This window comes from Molothrus aeneus, chromosome 3, assembly GCF_037042795.1.
Source record: "Molothrus aeneus isolate 106 chromosome 3, BPBGC_Maene_1.0, whole genome shotgun sequence".
Classification (NCBI taxonomy): domain Eukaryota; kingdom Metazoa; phylum Chordata; class Aves; order Passeriformes; family Icteridae; genus Molothrus; species Molothrus aeneus.
Window position 1 is genome coordinate 21,188,313 of NC_089648.1, and position 13,936 is coordinate 21,202,248.

The 13,936-nt window shown below is 38.4% G+C and overlaps 1 protein-coding gene across 1 annotated transcript in view; it reads left to right on the plus strand.

Moving 5' to 3' along the window:
* LPGAT1 (lysophosphatidylglycerol acyltransferase 1) overlaps positions 1–13,936 on the plus strand; it is a 61,140-nt gene that overhangs the window by 28,828 nt on the left and 18,376 nt on the right. Inside the window, exons 4-5 of the mRNA XM_066546452.1 lie at positions 4,223–4,318; positions 6,410–6,683. Coding sequence (XP_066402549.1) covers positions 4,223–4,318; positions 6,410–6,683 — 370 coding nt within the window. The remainder of the gene's footprint in view (positions 1–4,222; positions 4,319–6,409; positions 6,684–13,936) is intronic.

A 13,936-nucleotide genomic window follows, 5' to 3' on the forward strand; every position in this document is an offset into this window, starting at 1 on the left:
TTATCAGCGATTTACCATTTTGTAGAAAGTTTTCCAGATCTTGCTTATGACAGCAAAGTTGATTAAAAAAACCCAAACCAACCAATTAAAATACCTTTTAAACAACCCCACCTCACAAAGTATGAAAATGGTACTCAAGATGGAGCAGAGACCTTTCTTTCTACTCTAGTCTAGAGCAGGCTGTTGTAAAAGTACTTTTGATTGCTTTCATTTCTTTTGGAATTGAGGGAATTTGGTATAGATGGTATTCTGTGCTGTACCCAAATGAGTAGAATGATGGAATAAACTCTTTAATTTCCCTCATCAAAATTGTACATGGGACAATCTTATGGTAAAGATGTGACTGTGAGGGTGTAGTCCTGTGGATGTGTATGGCATATATTCTTAACCAGTGGTTTATAGATATAAATCTAAGTCATGCTTATCCCATTTGACCCCATAGCTTAAAAACTTCAGTCAAGACAGAGTAAGTTTCAGTGAATGTAGGAGATGCTAAAAATGAAGGAAGCCATTGAGATCACAAATAATCTTCACCATGGAAATTATTCAAAAAGGCAGAAAATCCCTAAAATCACTGTTTTTTCCCTCAAGTAGTTGCAGTCATTGCTCTTGGAATGTGCATGTCCACAGCTTAGTATGGCTTTGATGTTTTTAGCTAATAAAGAAGTAAAACAATATGAGTTTCAATACATGCTTAAAATACAGCATGAGTGGTACAAGTGGCTGAAAATAATGAGAAAGATCAGGATAGTTCATGTTTGCTAGAACTTGCTGGATCAGGTGCTTTAAAATAGCATGCTTCATATTTCTAAAGAGAATTTTCCTTACTTAGTGTGACTGTGAAAGTACTGGAAGGAAAAAAAAATAAACCTACCTGTCCAGAAATAATCATTGTACAGTATGCAAATGCTTAAATTAGTCAGCTTTCCTTAAATCCAGTTTAAACTTAACATAGAGTCCTTCACAAGCTTGATACTATTCTATCAGCAAGATTGTAATTTTCAAGAATTTTTTTTGTTGTTGTTTAGGAGTGTTAAGCTTGTGCTAGTCCAGAACTTCTTTTGCTTGCTTTACCAGCCAGTACAGACCAAAACCAGATGTAATCTGCAAGCACTTATAGTTTAATGCTGCTTTAAAAAAAAAGTTCATGCAAGACATCAGAAGTGTTCAATTTAAAGTTCTGGAATTTTCTATGTAGTGAGGAAAACTCATGAGACAGTCTTGTAACTTGACAGTGTTTCCCAAGGGTGGTGTCAGGAGCCATGATGGTAATTTTTTCCAGTATTTTATAAATCCTTTTATACCAATGAGAGCGTAGCCTATCTGTTTTAAGTAAATTTAATCTCACAAAGCAGTAAGATAAAATACATGTGCTGAGATATTTCTGGTTTTCTAGATTAACTTACATGAATAAGAAAAGAACGATCTCTGATTAGAGAAGGGGAATTTGAGCTAAAAATTAGAATTTTAGTGGAAGGACTGGATTGGCATTGTTTGATTAATACATTATACCATAATATAAGCCAAACAGCAACATTTCAGGGGAAGAAGTGACCTAGTTATACTTTTTTTAAAGTTTGAGAAAATGTTCTAATTTCTTTGTGAAAGTAAGAGTTAAAAAAATTCAGTAAGTAAGTTGTGTTTTCACAAATATTGAAGGTTATGTGTTTAATGCAAAGAAGTAGGTTAAAATACTGCTATTACTGCTTTCTGACTGGACTAGGACTGATAAATGTAGGGTTTTTTCTGATTTGGAACAGAAAGCAGTGCCAGGAAGGGTGTAGTGGGGACAAAAGTGCAGCTTGCAGTGGTTTGTGTGCAGATTTCAAGTCATGCCTTCTCAGGTTTCATTATTAAGTTACAGGTGCTTGAAAGATTAAAGTCAGTCTGTCCAGGTTGCTTTGTTATGACATCTGTGTAGACTCAAGTGGGCCTGTGAATAGAAGGCGCTTAGATTGGTTTTTTTATATAGTTGGAAAAAGCTTTTTCTAGCTTCTGAACTTACTTAACCAGGAAGCATGAAGGAAAAAGGACCTGAAGTGGCAATCAAAAGTTCTCTGAAGACATCAACAACTATTACATTGTGTTCAGAATATATAGTTCACAACTATAAATTGTGTTCTAAATGTCTTTGTTTAAACCTCCTTGAAATGCAACTGATAAGATGCTCATCTCATAAGTGTTGCTTTATTCCTGAGGATACTAAGTAGAGGAGTCAGTACCTAGAAGAGTTACCAACAAAATTTTGCAGTGTCTTCTATTCTGCCCTTGCTAGCAGAATAAAATGCATATCCATTAATCTCATTTGCCTTTTGAGTGCAGACAAGATAACTGTGTCCTATTCTTTGAACTGCTTTTTGATTTGGTATGTTAGTATGTGTATATATATTATTTCATACATAAAAATACTTTCTCTTTGTACTTCTTACCATTGCCTAGGCTTACAGGCAAATTTATGATCACTGTGCTCTGAAGTTTGTCTCTTTGTAGCCCACACTGTAGACTGTGTGTGTCTCAGTTGTAATTTGTGTGTCACACTTATCTTTGACAAATCTCATCCCTCCTCAGAAAGACTGGGAAAGCTTAGGGATGCTAGTTGGAAGCCCTGTGGCACCTGAAACAAGGTGAGATGGACTTCAGACTTTGAAGAGCAGTGATCATCTTGCAGGATAAATCTACCATTACCTAAAGACAGCATCAGATGGTATGGCAGTGGAGAAGCTGTAGCACTGCTGGGCAAGAGTTCCTCATCCAGGAATGCCATGGAGCATCTGGGACCAGTGCTGACTCCTCAAAAGACACATTGTCTTTCCAGCAAAGCAGAGTATTAAGCTTGCTTATCTCCTCCAGTAAAATAGATTGTGTTGGTTTACCTTCTGCCTGGTACAATAGAAGGTAGTTGTCAGAATGCCAAAGTAGTAGATGAACACTGGCAGGCCTGCGTACTGCTGCAGGCTAAATCATCATTAGTGAAATTTTGGTGGTGTTTCTATCAAATGATGTGGTTCCCTACAGCAGCCTGTCCCCTTTGGGTGATGCATGGGCATGAGTTTATTGTAGTGCCTTGATGAGCAGTAACACCTCTGAGTGATGCTGTTTTTTTGACTCTTGTCCTTAGGGCACACCCTTCTTTCTTGGTTTTTTTGCATAAAGCTTTTTAGTTTACTGAAATAGAAAGAATGTTAATGTCTGCAGAGAAGAATTTGGCTTTAAGATCCTCACTTTAATTTAACGTAGCATGGAGATCACTGTAGGATAAACTATTTCACCAGTATTAGTCTCAAGTAAGGCATTGGATCTAGGAACTAATTTTTCTTTTATCACTCACAAATACATAATGTGCCTTTGGTCCTTTGGATGTGTAGCATCTAGTAAGGAATACCACTGGCAGACAGGAAGGGATAGTATAGCATGTTATCTTTATTTCTTAGGCTGCTTTCTTCTGTGTTTGCCTCAAAGTGCGTGAGAAAGATGCAAAGCAGAAGGTGCTTGCACGATCATCTGACCACCAGAGAAATGTCACAGTCCTTCATATTCTTTCTTGATAGTGGTAAATGGAAGTGGTAAATGGTACATGATTTCAGGTTCACTGAACTTGTGTCAGTTGTGATGTGGGCTCATAACCCAGGGAAGAGAAAAGGCAGCCTAGCCCATGATTGGGAGCATGTAAGAGACACTGGGTGTTGCAGTTTTGGGGAACCACTTCCTACCCCTCTCAAAAACTACATGTAGGAGATACAGAGGAAAAAGACCTTGTGAGAAAAGAAGCTTTTCCCTTCTGTTGTTTACTTTTTTGGGAGTAATTCTTCTATTTTAAATCTCAAAGGACTGAACAGGTAAAGTAGCTGCCTTCACTGTCCTGTAAGAAGCAATGGTCAAGTGAATTGATCAGTTCAGCCTTGCTGGTTTTGCCTTCCCACTGTGCTGCTTGACTGGGACAAGCAGCAGGCTTTGATTAAATTCTCAGGAATACAAGTGGCTGCTCTGGCGTGGCTAATGCTGTAGAGCTGTGTATTACATAACAAAAAGCCATTTAATCCTACTCTCGAGGGAGAAGCGTAGCACCTGTGCTGCTTTATATTTGGGCATAAAGGACCTTATTCTATTTATTTGCTAGTTTTATTGCTGTAAGAATGACAAGAATGTGACCAGTATGTACATAATTCATCATTCTCTGCACTTGATAATTCGCTTATTTTTAAAATGTATTTTTACTTTTCAGGTTGTCCGTCAGATGATGTGGCTGATGGACCATATTTTTAAGTATACAAACTTTGGCATTGTGTCTCTAATCCATGGAGACTTCTTTATAAGACAGGTAAATGGAAACACATAAACTACTTTGATTTATACTTACATTTGGAACATCATGGTGTTACAGGACTTCTTTATCACCTTGTGGTTGGTTTGCACAATGAAATAGCTTTGCTGTGAAGTGTATATTTGAGGAGTGTATATTTCTTTGTTCTGAAGCTACTTTATTTTCCAAGCTGTTTTTATTATTTGCATAGACACAAATGATGATGGAATCCAGTTGTGAAGAGAGCCTGTTATGAGAGAGGCGTACAAGTAAAATACATGGGCAGTCCTTTTTATCTCTGTTTCTGAGCACACCTCTCATCTTTCCTTAGTGACCTTGAAGCCATGCAGGGAGTCTGTCTGGTTAGGTCACTCTTCTGGCTGCAAAGTTTCAAATTAGGACAAGCAGAACTGTCCCTTTTGATGGTGACATAGCAGTGGATCAATTTAAGGTGGTGTAAATAGTAATTAATTGGTTCTTGAAGGTTAGTTATTATTTGAGCATTAGGAAAGAATGTCTGTTGACCTCAACATCTGAAATATTAATGAATGAGACCTTCAGATTATTTCATACAGCTTGGGTAGGGTTTTTTGTTGTTTGGTGGCTGTTGATCAAACTGCACTCTCTGAGCAGAAACTCAGTAGGCCGATGAAAAGCATGAGCCTGTTTCCAGTTACATGAACTGCAATATCCATCATACATGTTTCTTTCCTCTCCTTATTCCTTTTTCTGGACATAAAATGTGTAGAGAGCCAGAGAGAATTAATGAATTTTCACATTGCAGAGAAGAAGTTAATTTGCTCAAAATTTGAGAATGAAATAAAGAAATGCGCAATACACAGCAATACACAGCTGAAGTGAGATTCACTAACACTAGAGGCATAGTTAGAAAACAAAGGTCTCTAGAGGCACACAGCTGTGTATTGTGAAAGGATGGATGGAAGGAACAGGGCTGGATGTTTTGTAAAATGTAAATTCTTTCAATAGGTAGAACTTACAATATGCCCATTTTGAGGTACACAAGGCTGTCACCTTGTTAGTTACAATTTCTGAGTGTGGGGTTGCAATTCCAGTCACAAAACCAAACCATCACTGAGCTGCAAAAACAAAGGCTTTTCCTCATTTTTGTCAAGTGGCTGACATAGACAGCATCACAGATACAATGATGTCATTGTGAGTCTAAAGATAAGCCAATTGAAAATATAATGTTTCTAGGCTGTTAGCCTTTGGGTGTGGCAAAATACTTCATTTGAGGGAGTAATAGTCCTTTGCCTAACTCTAGTAATATTTGGATGGTTATTGTTCACTGCTCTTTTCTTAACTACTGTGCTATCCTGGAGGTCTGATAAGAAAGGACTGGCTTAACTGAGGACTTTTATATTGCTTTATAATTGCATTAATATGAGCAGGGAGAGCCTTTTCCTTCCCTTTTGTGCTAAGTTGGAAGTAATTGCAATATGGGGAGACTTAAATGTAGGAGAAGCACTTTCACAAAACTCACTTTTGAGAAAATACTGTCTTTCATTTAACCCCACAAACTCCCTCTTCCTTCCTCTGACCAAAAAACCCAACTAACCACCAGTGCAATGTTTGTGGCAGTTTTGTTGACATTTCAGAGAATTAAAATCACCTCTGCTGAGGAGAGCTTTAATTTTTCCCTCCTGTGTCTTTTGAGTGATTTGACAAGGTCACTTTGAAACACTCAAAACTGCTAATTAATGTAAAGAGATTCCTCTGAAAATTTGGATAGCTTGGTGCATGCAGAGATGGGAAGAGGAAAGATTGTTCCTGAAGATATTTGTGCAGTAATTAAGGCTGTATCTTACTGTTCATAAATGAAGAAGTTACCCTAATGCACCAAAGAGGAGAAATGAGTGGGTCGTTGGAGCAGTGCAGATCGGAGTGAGGTCTGTGGTTCTGCTGTGCTAACCCAGCTGAGGCCTGGTCTATGGGCCTCCAGCAGGTACTCCAAGGAGAACATTGCTTTTTATTGTATTTTTATTTTTATCTCTGAAAAGATAAAATCCTTAGAATTAATCCTTAATTATTATGTCTGATATTACCTCTTTTAAGCAATCATTTTATTCAGATAATGTTTTATCCTTACAGGGGAGAGCACACCGTGACCAGCAGCTCGTGTTACTCAAAGATCATCTAGAAAAATATTACAGGAGCCGCAATAGGAAATGGATTGTTTTATTTCCAGAGGGTGGCTTTCTTAGAAAAAGAAGAGAAACAAGCCAGGCATTTGCCAAGAAAAACAATTTGCCATTTCTTAAGCATGTCACCCTGCCAAGACTTGGGGCAACACAAGTCATTCTGAAGACACTTGTAGCGCCGCAAGAAAATGGAACTCCATCAGGTGGAGATGCTGCGAGAAAAGGTAAAGATCACTTCACTCTATGGGTATAAAGCAAATGAATGTCAAAGACTTGAGTTAAAAAAAAACTTGTGTAGAATTGGTCTCTTTAAATATCAAATACATTGTATAAATGTTTTCATAATAATTTTAGTTCTGCTAACTTTATTTTTGATGTTGAGACAAAAGAAACCACTTAGTTTTAATTTGATTTAGTTTGTGGTATGGCTGCCTGAGTGCTTGGCTTGGCTCACATGATGGGTGAAGCAGATACTGGAATAAGCACCCAGAGTGAGCAAGAACATGATCTACTCCTTTGGCAGGATTGATGGTTTGCACTGGTTTGTGACAGCATGGAACTATAGTAAAAGTATTTCTGGAATATGCTAGCTGTGTTCATATTTTTATTCCAGGCTTTAGAAGTTTCTTTGCATCCACTGCTGTTTACTTTATTCCTCTTCTTGAACTCTTTTCCACTGAGTTCAGGTTCTTCTGTTCTGTACAGACCTTTGTGTTGCCTGTCTCCATTGTTGCTGGAGTTAACTGTCACTGATCACTAGATTTGAAGGATTGCTTTGGCTGTCATGTCAGAAGAGTTATGAGGGAATAAGAATATTCCTGCAGCATTATTGTTCTGGGTGCCTGGGCTATAGGGGAGGGTATAGCTGGCATATAAATAATACCTGTGGTTATGGGACACGGTGCTTTAGTCTCTTGGTTTTTAAAATTAACTTCTTGGCATGTTCAAGAGCAGGGTTAGATCTTTCTGAACTTTCTTGTGGATTTCTGTTACTTATTATAGAAACAATGGCTTGGGGAGTTGTGGTAGTTTCTTATTGATGGGTGGGGCTGGTGTTTCACAGCCAAATTTTGATAATCATTTAACAATTTGAAACAAAGATCCTTACTAATGAAGCCACATAAGCAAAAGACTTGGAATTATTTTCTGTCTGAAGTTCAAATCTCAGGGTTAGCAAGAACCCTTGTACAGAAATTGCTTCCACATTTTTAGTTTTGAAGTTATTCTTGTCAACAGAGGAAATAAATTGAGATGATGTTCTTGGAGAGGTGAAGGTAGGATTTAAAATGAGCTGAAAAATCAAGCTGTGGAATTCACCAGAGTGTTTCCTGTCAGGCTACATTCAGCAAAGAAAGGCTGAAGAAAGCTCTTGTCATAAAATATCTTAGGTTTAAAAGAGAGAAACTGAATACCCTGGTCCTTGTTAAAAAGTTGGGGTTTTTCTGAGGAGAAAAGTTTGGCCTGTTCCTGTTCTATTTCTTGCTATCTTAAAAAGGTATGGAGAGTAAGAATTTCCCCAAATTAATTATAAGTTGTCTGGTTCTGGAGGGAGGCCAAAAGTGCTCGTCAAATACCAATTTTATATTTCCCTATTCTTAGGTTGCTGTCAACTTAGCTGAACATTGAACTTGGCTTCCTTTTTTTCCCCTCTTTGAGTGGCATCATTCAGACTCTAGAGAAATGAGCGTTTGATAGTAGTGGACCTAACTGGGTACTAAAATAAAGGAATTCTCTCAGAAATAAAATGGAACCATATTGTCCATCCTACTCAAGAAAAGATAATTGGGCAAAAATAGGAATGAAATGTGTGGGTTTAGCTGTCACTCTTTCATAGTAATGGACTTGAAAACGTATTAAAAGAGATGAAAAAGAAAAGTGAAAATAAATTTTATATGCTAGGAAAAAGTAGTATTTGATACGTAGTGACACTGAGGTATTTTATGTCCTCTCTTCTTTTAAGCTCACAAAAATATTTCCAGCATTGTAAAACTTGCCTTTCAGAGATGTATGAAATATTAGTTCCTGATTGTATCTTGTATAAAAGAGTCTTCCTCTCATCTGTTGCTTTCTGAATGCTTTTATTGGTCTCTTACCATGTCAGAAAATGTTTGTTCAGTTGAATGAAATATAATTCTATAAATTGCTATGGTTATATTATAAAGTTAGAACTCTAACCAAGTTAGTGGATATCTTTACTTTTAATCTTTTCTCTCTTTTCCCTTTTTTCTCCCTAATCCCATGAAAAACCCATGTCAGTGAAATCGAGTTTCCCTCCTATTCAGGTGGCCATAGTTGAGCTGTGGGTGCTAGAGCCAGGTGTAGTGCACAGAGTAAAGGTTTAGCCAGGGGCTGGCATAGAGACTGCCTGTAAAGCTTTTGGACATTATAACTCTTCTCCTTTGCTTGGAAAGTGGTTTCTTTATCAGAAGCATCACAGAAGCAAACACTTCATGGTTTGCTGGACACATTTTTCATCTGCAACACTTCTTGTGCTCTGTACTATCTTAACAATGTTCCTGGAGTCCTAGCTTGCCAAATTATTCACTTTACTATAATAAGCTTTCTACTTCATCATTTATTATTCTCCCTATTTTTTTGTTTCCACCAAGCTTTATTGATACTCATGGTAATTCACCTTCCTCTCCCACATGATTTTATTTCAATTGGTTTATAGATTAAGAGTTTTCCTCATCAAAAATTATGTCCCCTTCCTGTTGAGTTTCCTTGGTAGCTGTTTTAATGTTGAGTCATGATACACAGTTCTGTTCTTCATTGCTGTAATTTTATTAGTACTTAATTCATTTTAAATGATCCTTGTAGCTTTTATACTGTTGTAAATTTGATACCATTCTACTTTCTCAGTTGGAGAGATGTGTAAAACTGGGTGAAAGAAGAAAAGATGACAAAGGAAACTAGAATAAAAGGTGGTTTGTGCTTAATGCACTGTTATCACAGTTTGACACAAACCAAGTCAGACAGAGTTGTTTGATTGTGTCACAGCCCAGCTCCTGAGCCCAGCTGGCTTTTGTATGTCACATGTCACCAAAGCTGTGGCCTTCAAGTTGTAGTTCAAGATTTGAGCTAATTGTAGCTCAGTGCTGCATCATCTGTCCTGCTCCAAGGTCTCTAATCTGATTTATGGCATCCCTTTGGTAGAGGTGGGTTTATGCTGAGAAGTGCAAGGTTCAGTAACCTCCCCAAAAATTCATTAGTCTTAATTATGATCTTACTATCCAATCTCCTTTTCAATTTATTTTTATGCTAGTAATGAACTTCTCACAGTTTAGGAGCTGATTCTTCTTCTGTAAAGTGACAGGAAGAACAAATCATATGTTCCTGAGCTGTACTATATATATATATAACATTATATTAATATACTGTTTGATAATTGTTGTACTTAAAGTGATCAGTTCTTTATCAGGGGCTTTTCCAGGACAAGAAGCTTCTATTGTCTTAATTTTTTCTTCTTAACAGTTTTCTTTCATATTTAAAAACCCAAGTACCAGCCTTCATCGGAGTGAATTTTAACTTATTGCTGGTAAATACTAAATTAAGTTACTGAAATGCTTATTGCTTTTGCTGCCTTTTGAAACTCTTTTTTAGTTTAACAAAATTATGTAGTTGTATTCCTAAATTGTAGAAGGATGGAAAAACATAGGAAAGGTTGTGCAGTCTGATAGCATGACCACTGTTGAAGCTGAATAATGCAGACAATGTAGGTAAGTGATGTCTGTCCCTGAAAAGAGAGTTTAAGGTACTTCTGATGTCTGATGAAAGCCTCCAGGTGGGACAGATGGGCCAGCACTGCTGCCAGCACCTGTGTCCCAGAAGAAGGTTTTAGTGCAGAATAGAAAATGGGCAGGATAAAAACACTTGATGAGCAGCCATCATCACCCTAACCCAGTAGTGACCCAGGGTGTGTTCACAGGGGTATTTTACAGCTTTTTGAATTTTTTTTAGCACAACACTTACTCTTTGACATGGTTGCAAATACACTGTTTCTTCACTTGATAAGAATTGATTTTGTGAGTTTCAGAACTATCAAAATGTTCTAAATGCCAAAAGCTGACAATTCAAAGGAGTTTGGAGCTATTGTTCTTCAAAGATGCACATTCCAGAGCTTATTTTTGATCAAACTTGCTCTAGTGTGTTTTTAAAAATCTGTTTTATTCTACCATGCAGCAATTTTTTGTCTGATAAGAGGTTACTATAGTTAGAGCCATACTGAAATCTTACCTTACTGTTTTCAAATGCAGCAGAGTACATTCAGTTCTGACGCTGTTTCTCTCGGAGAAATTAAATTTTCACTTCTGCAGGGCTGTAAATTGAACTACATAATTGATTTTTTTAAAAGTCAAACTTTTTCATTCACTGTTACCTGAGGAACGTGACTTGAATAACATGTGAGAAAGCTTTTGATTGTTGTTTTTCTTCCCCCTGGAAAAAAAGACTTCTTGTTTTGTTCCAGGTGGTTTGTTGCATCAAAATCTTGGAATGATGAGTAGTATGTTCAGTCTGAGAGTTAATCTTTGGAGAAAAAAGTTAATTCTGGGGCCAGTGATCCAGCTGATCACACAAGGACAAGTAGAGAACAAGGGACAAGCTACAAGAACAGATTGCTGTGCAGGAAGAGCCAGCAGCCTCTTTGGCTGCATTCAGAGTGGTGCAAGTGTTCAGGAAACCACACCTGCATACTGGTGAATGCTAACAAATACTCTCTTTTCCAAGTGCAAGCTGCAGTCCTCAGGTGCACACCTGGCTGGTGCATTCCTTCCACTCTGAATCCAGTCTGGCAGTGTGACACCAGCCAGAGCTCAGCTGGAGGCAGGCTTTCCTGCTGAAATCTATGATTTATTATTTTTCTCAGTGGCAAACACTGGCAGTCTGCTGGTGGGTTTGAGGGGCTCTGTGCATCATCTGATCTGGTGTTTAGCATGAGTTGACCCCAGGAAATAGCAACCCCAGGGAGGACACGGAGGGGGAATGAAGAGAAGCTCTGAACCCCCATAAATTTGTGATTGTAGACAGTCAAGTTGTGAAAGGACTTCAGAGGATGACAGGTCGAGTGCCTTAAAGACTCTGATGATGAGTTGCTTTTAAGTAGATAGGGAGCAACTGAATACCCTTGAATCCACAGTGAAGAAAATAGTTGTGAAGATTTGCCTCTGCTGATGACTTGGAAAAAAGCCCAAAACCCCAAACAACAAACAAATTAGGAAGCTGTTTAAATTTTACTTTTTTTTTTTTTTTTTTTTTTTTTTTTTTTATTGTCTAGGCCAGAAAGCTGCTGTTCCTTAGATTGTTCAGTTTTGGCTTAGCACTCATAAGACAAGTATGTACCATTCACACTAAGGTGCCTCACTGCTGCAGGGTTTGGGTGCTGTTGTGCAGGGCAGGTGCCTGTGGGCATGTTCAGAAGGTTTATGTGGCATTTTAAAAAAATCAGAGTGTTAACATTTTCAAGCAGTTTGAAAAATCCGTATCTTGTGCTGGAAGTGGTAAGCAGAGTGACAGCACAACAGAAAAACCAGTGCTTGGAGAGATCAGCTGAAGTATGGTCTGTGCAGCAGCTTCTTCTGCTGGAGCCTCTGACAGCCAGGCTGCTCAAGCTTTCAGCAAGTACTAGAAATGAAAGATAAGGGTGCCTTTTAATGGTAGGCAGAAAGTTGGAAGAGTTTGGCTGTCAGAAAGGTGTGGCTGAGTTGGCCAAGGCAAGCTGGGTGAGAGGAGTTCTTTAGCACAGGTACATGCAGCTCCCTGATTGCTCAGGTGCAAATGCCAGACCTGAGATTCACACTGTTATAACTAATGCACAGGCTTTGGTTTGAGCTCCTGTTAATGTGCTCCATTTAAAAAATAATAGGTTTTATTCTTGGTCAGAGGTCTGCTTACACCTGAAAGCAGCATCCTTGGAGATATTTAGGTACCACTCCTTTGTGTTTTGTGCAGTTGTCAGTTTCTTTTCCAGTTTCAGGATCTGTCAGAGCTCCTGGACTTTAAAATAAATTTGTTTATGAGCAGGTTGCAACACAGTATAACCCCTCTCCCCCCCCAAAAAAAATTTCAAGATGTATTGCAAAATTAATTTTCCTAAATCCTTGGTGATGTAGGTTTTTTTGGCAGTCATATATCTTGGATGATTATGTAAGGCTTATTTTAAAGCAGAGCATGCACCAATACTGTGATTGGAGAGCACGTGGAGGTAGCTGCACTAACACCTGCTTGCTCTAAAGGGAGGTCTCTAGAGGCTGATGTTGCTGACAGAACTTTTTTTTTCCTGGCCTGGGGTTTCTGGTGGGCTGTCTGTTTTTTTCCCTCACCCTGCCCTGACAAGGGTTGGAGGGGAGTTTGGAGCTGGACTGAGGAATCCAGTGCTGCAGCAGCTCTCTCCACAAAAGCAGAAGGTAGGAAATCAGCACAGCAGAGGACTGCAGGAGTCTTCCCTTAATGAAGTGCAAACCATTATCCACTGAAAGAACAGCTTTAAATATAGCTAAATATTGAATAAATTATTTTGAAACACTTTACTGTAAATAATTAGAAAATGTGCCCATATTCATCTGGCACTTTTTCACTGCAATTAATGATCTTTGTTGCTTACTCACTTAGGCAATTTAACTTTGGCAATTTACTTGCCTTTATCCATTCTTGCTTTACATCTGGGAAAATAATAACTTGAATGACTTTGTTTCAAAATCTATTTCTAAATTAATACTTCTGTTGATTTAATATTAATTTCATATTGGCTCTTCTCTGATTCATTGCTACTTTTAAAATGAAGCACTCTGTAGTTAGTGCTTTTCTTAAGAGAGACTTGACAAGCACTCTGTCAAGATCCTGGCAAGCCTGTAGCCTCCAGTTCTCATTTCATGTGTCTGTCAGGGCTCTAAAATACTGAATTTCCAGAAGGTAACGCTGAATGCTTCAGCATGACCTATGCAGCTTGCCCTGGGTCAAGTTTTGGAATAATATGTTGCATGCTGCTAAGAACTCATAATCTAAATTTTAGGAAATGCTGCCTAGCCCTGTTGGAGTAGTGCATTTTTAATGAAGCAGTACAACTCCACTGATGAGCAGACAGCAAGAAAACGCTGTCTGCTTGTTGAAATAATTGATAGATACATGTGACAGCCTTGCTGTAATTTTCACACTTAATTAAATTAAATGCAAATGAAATTAAATTAAATGCAGGTAGAAACTTGCAAGCCAGTCCTTGCATGCACATTCTAGCTGGAGTCAGCAACTGTGGCTCAGGGTGCTGCTCACACTCAGTGCTGCAGATTTCTTCAGGTGTGTGGTAGATCTTTAAAATCAGAGTGGCTGCTCTGGGCAAGGCCACACTCTAGCCCAGCAACTTGTCCAGGACTCCAAGGAAATTACAGAGTGAGCACACAGCAAGGAAGCATCACACTTCTCCCACATATTCTCCAAGCTTCTGACAGTTTCCTGTGTGGTGGGTTTCCCAAGCTAGGTGGGG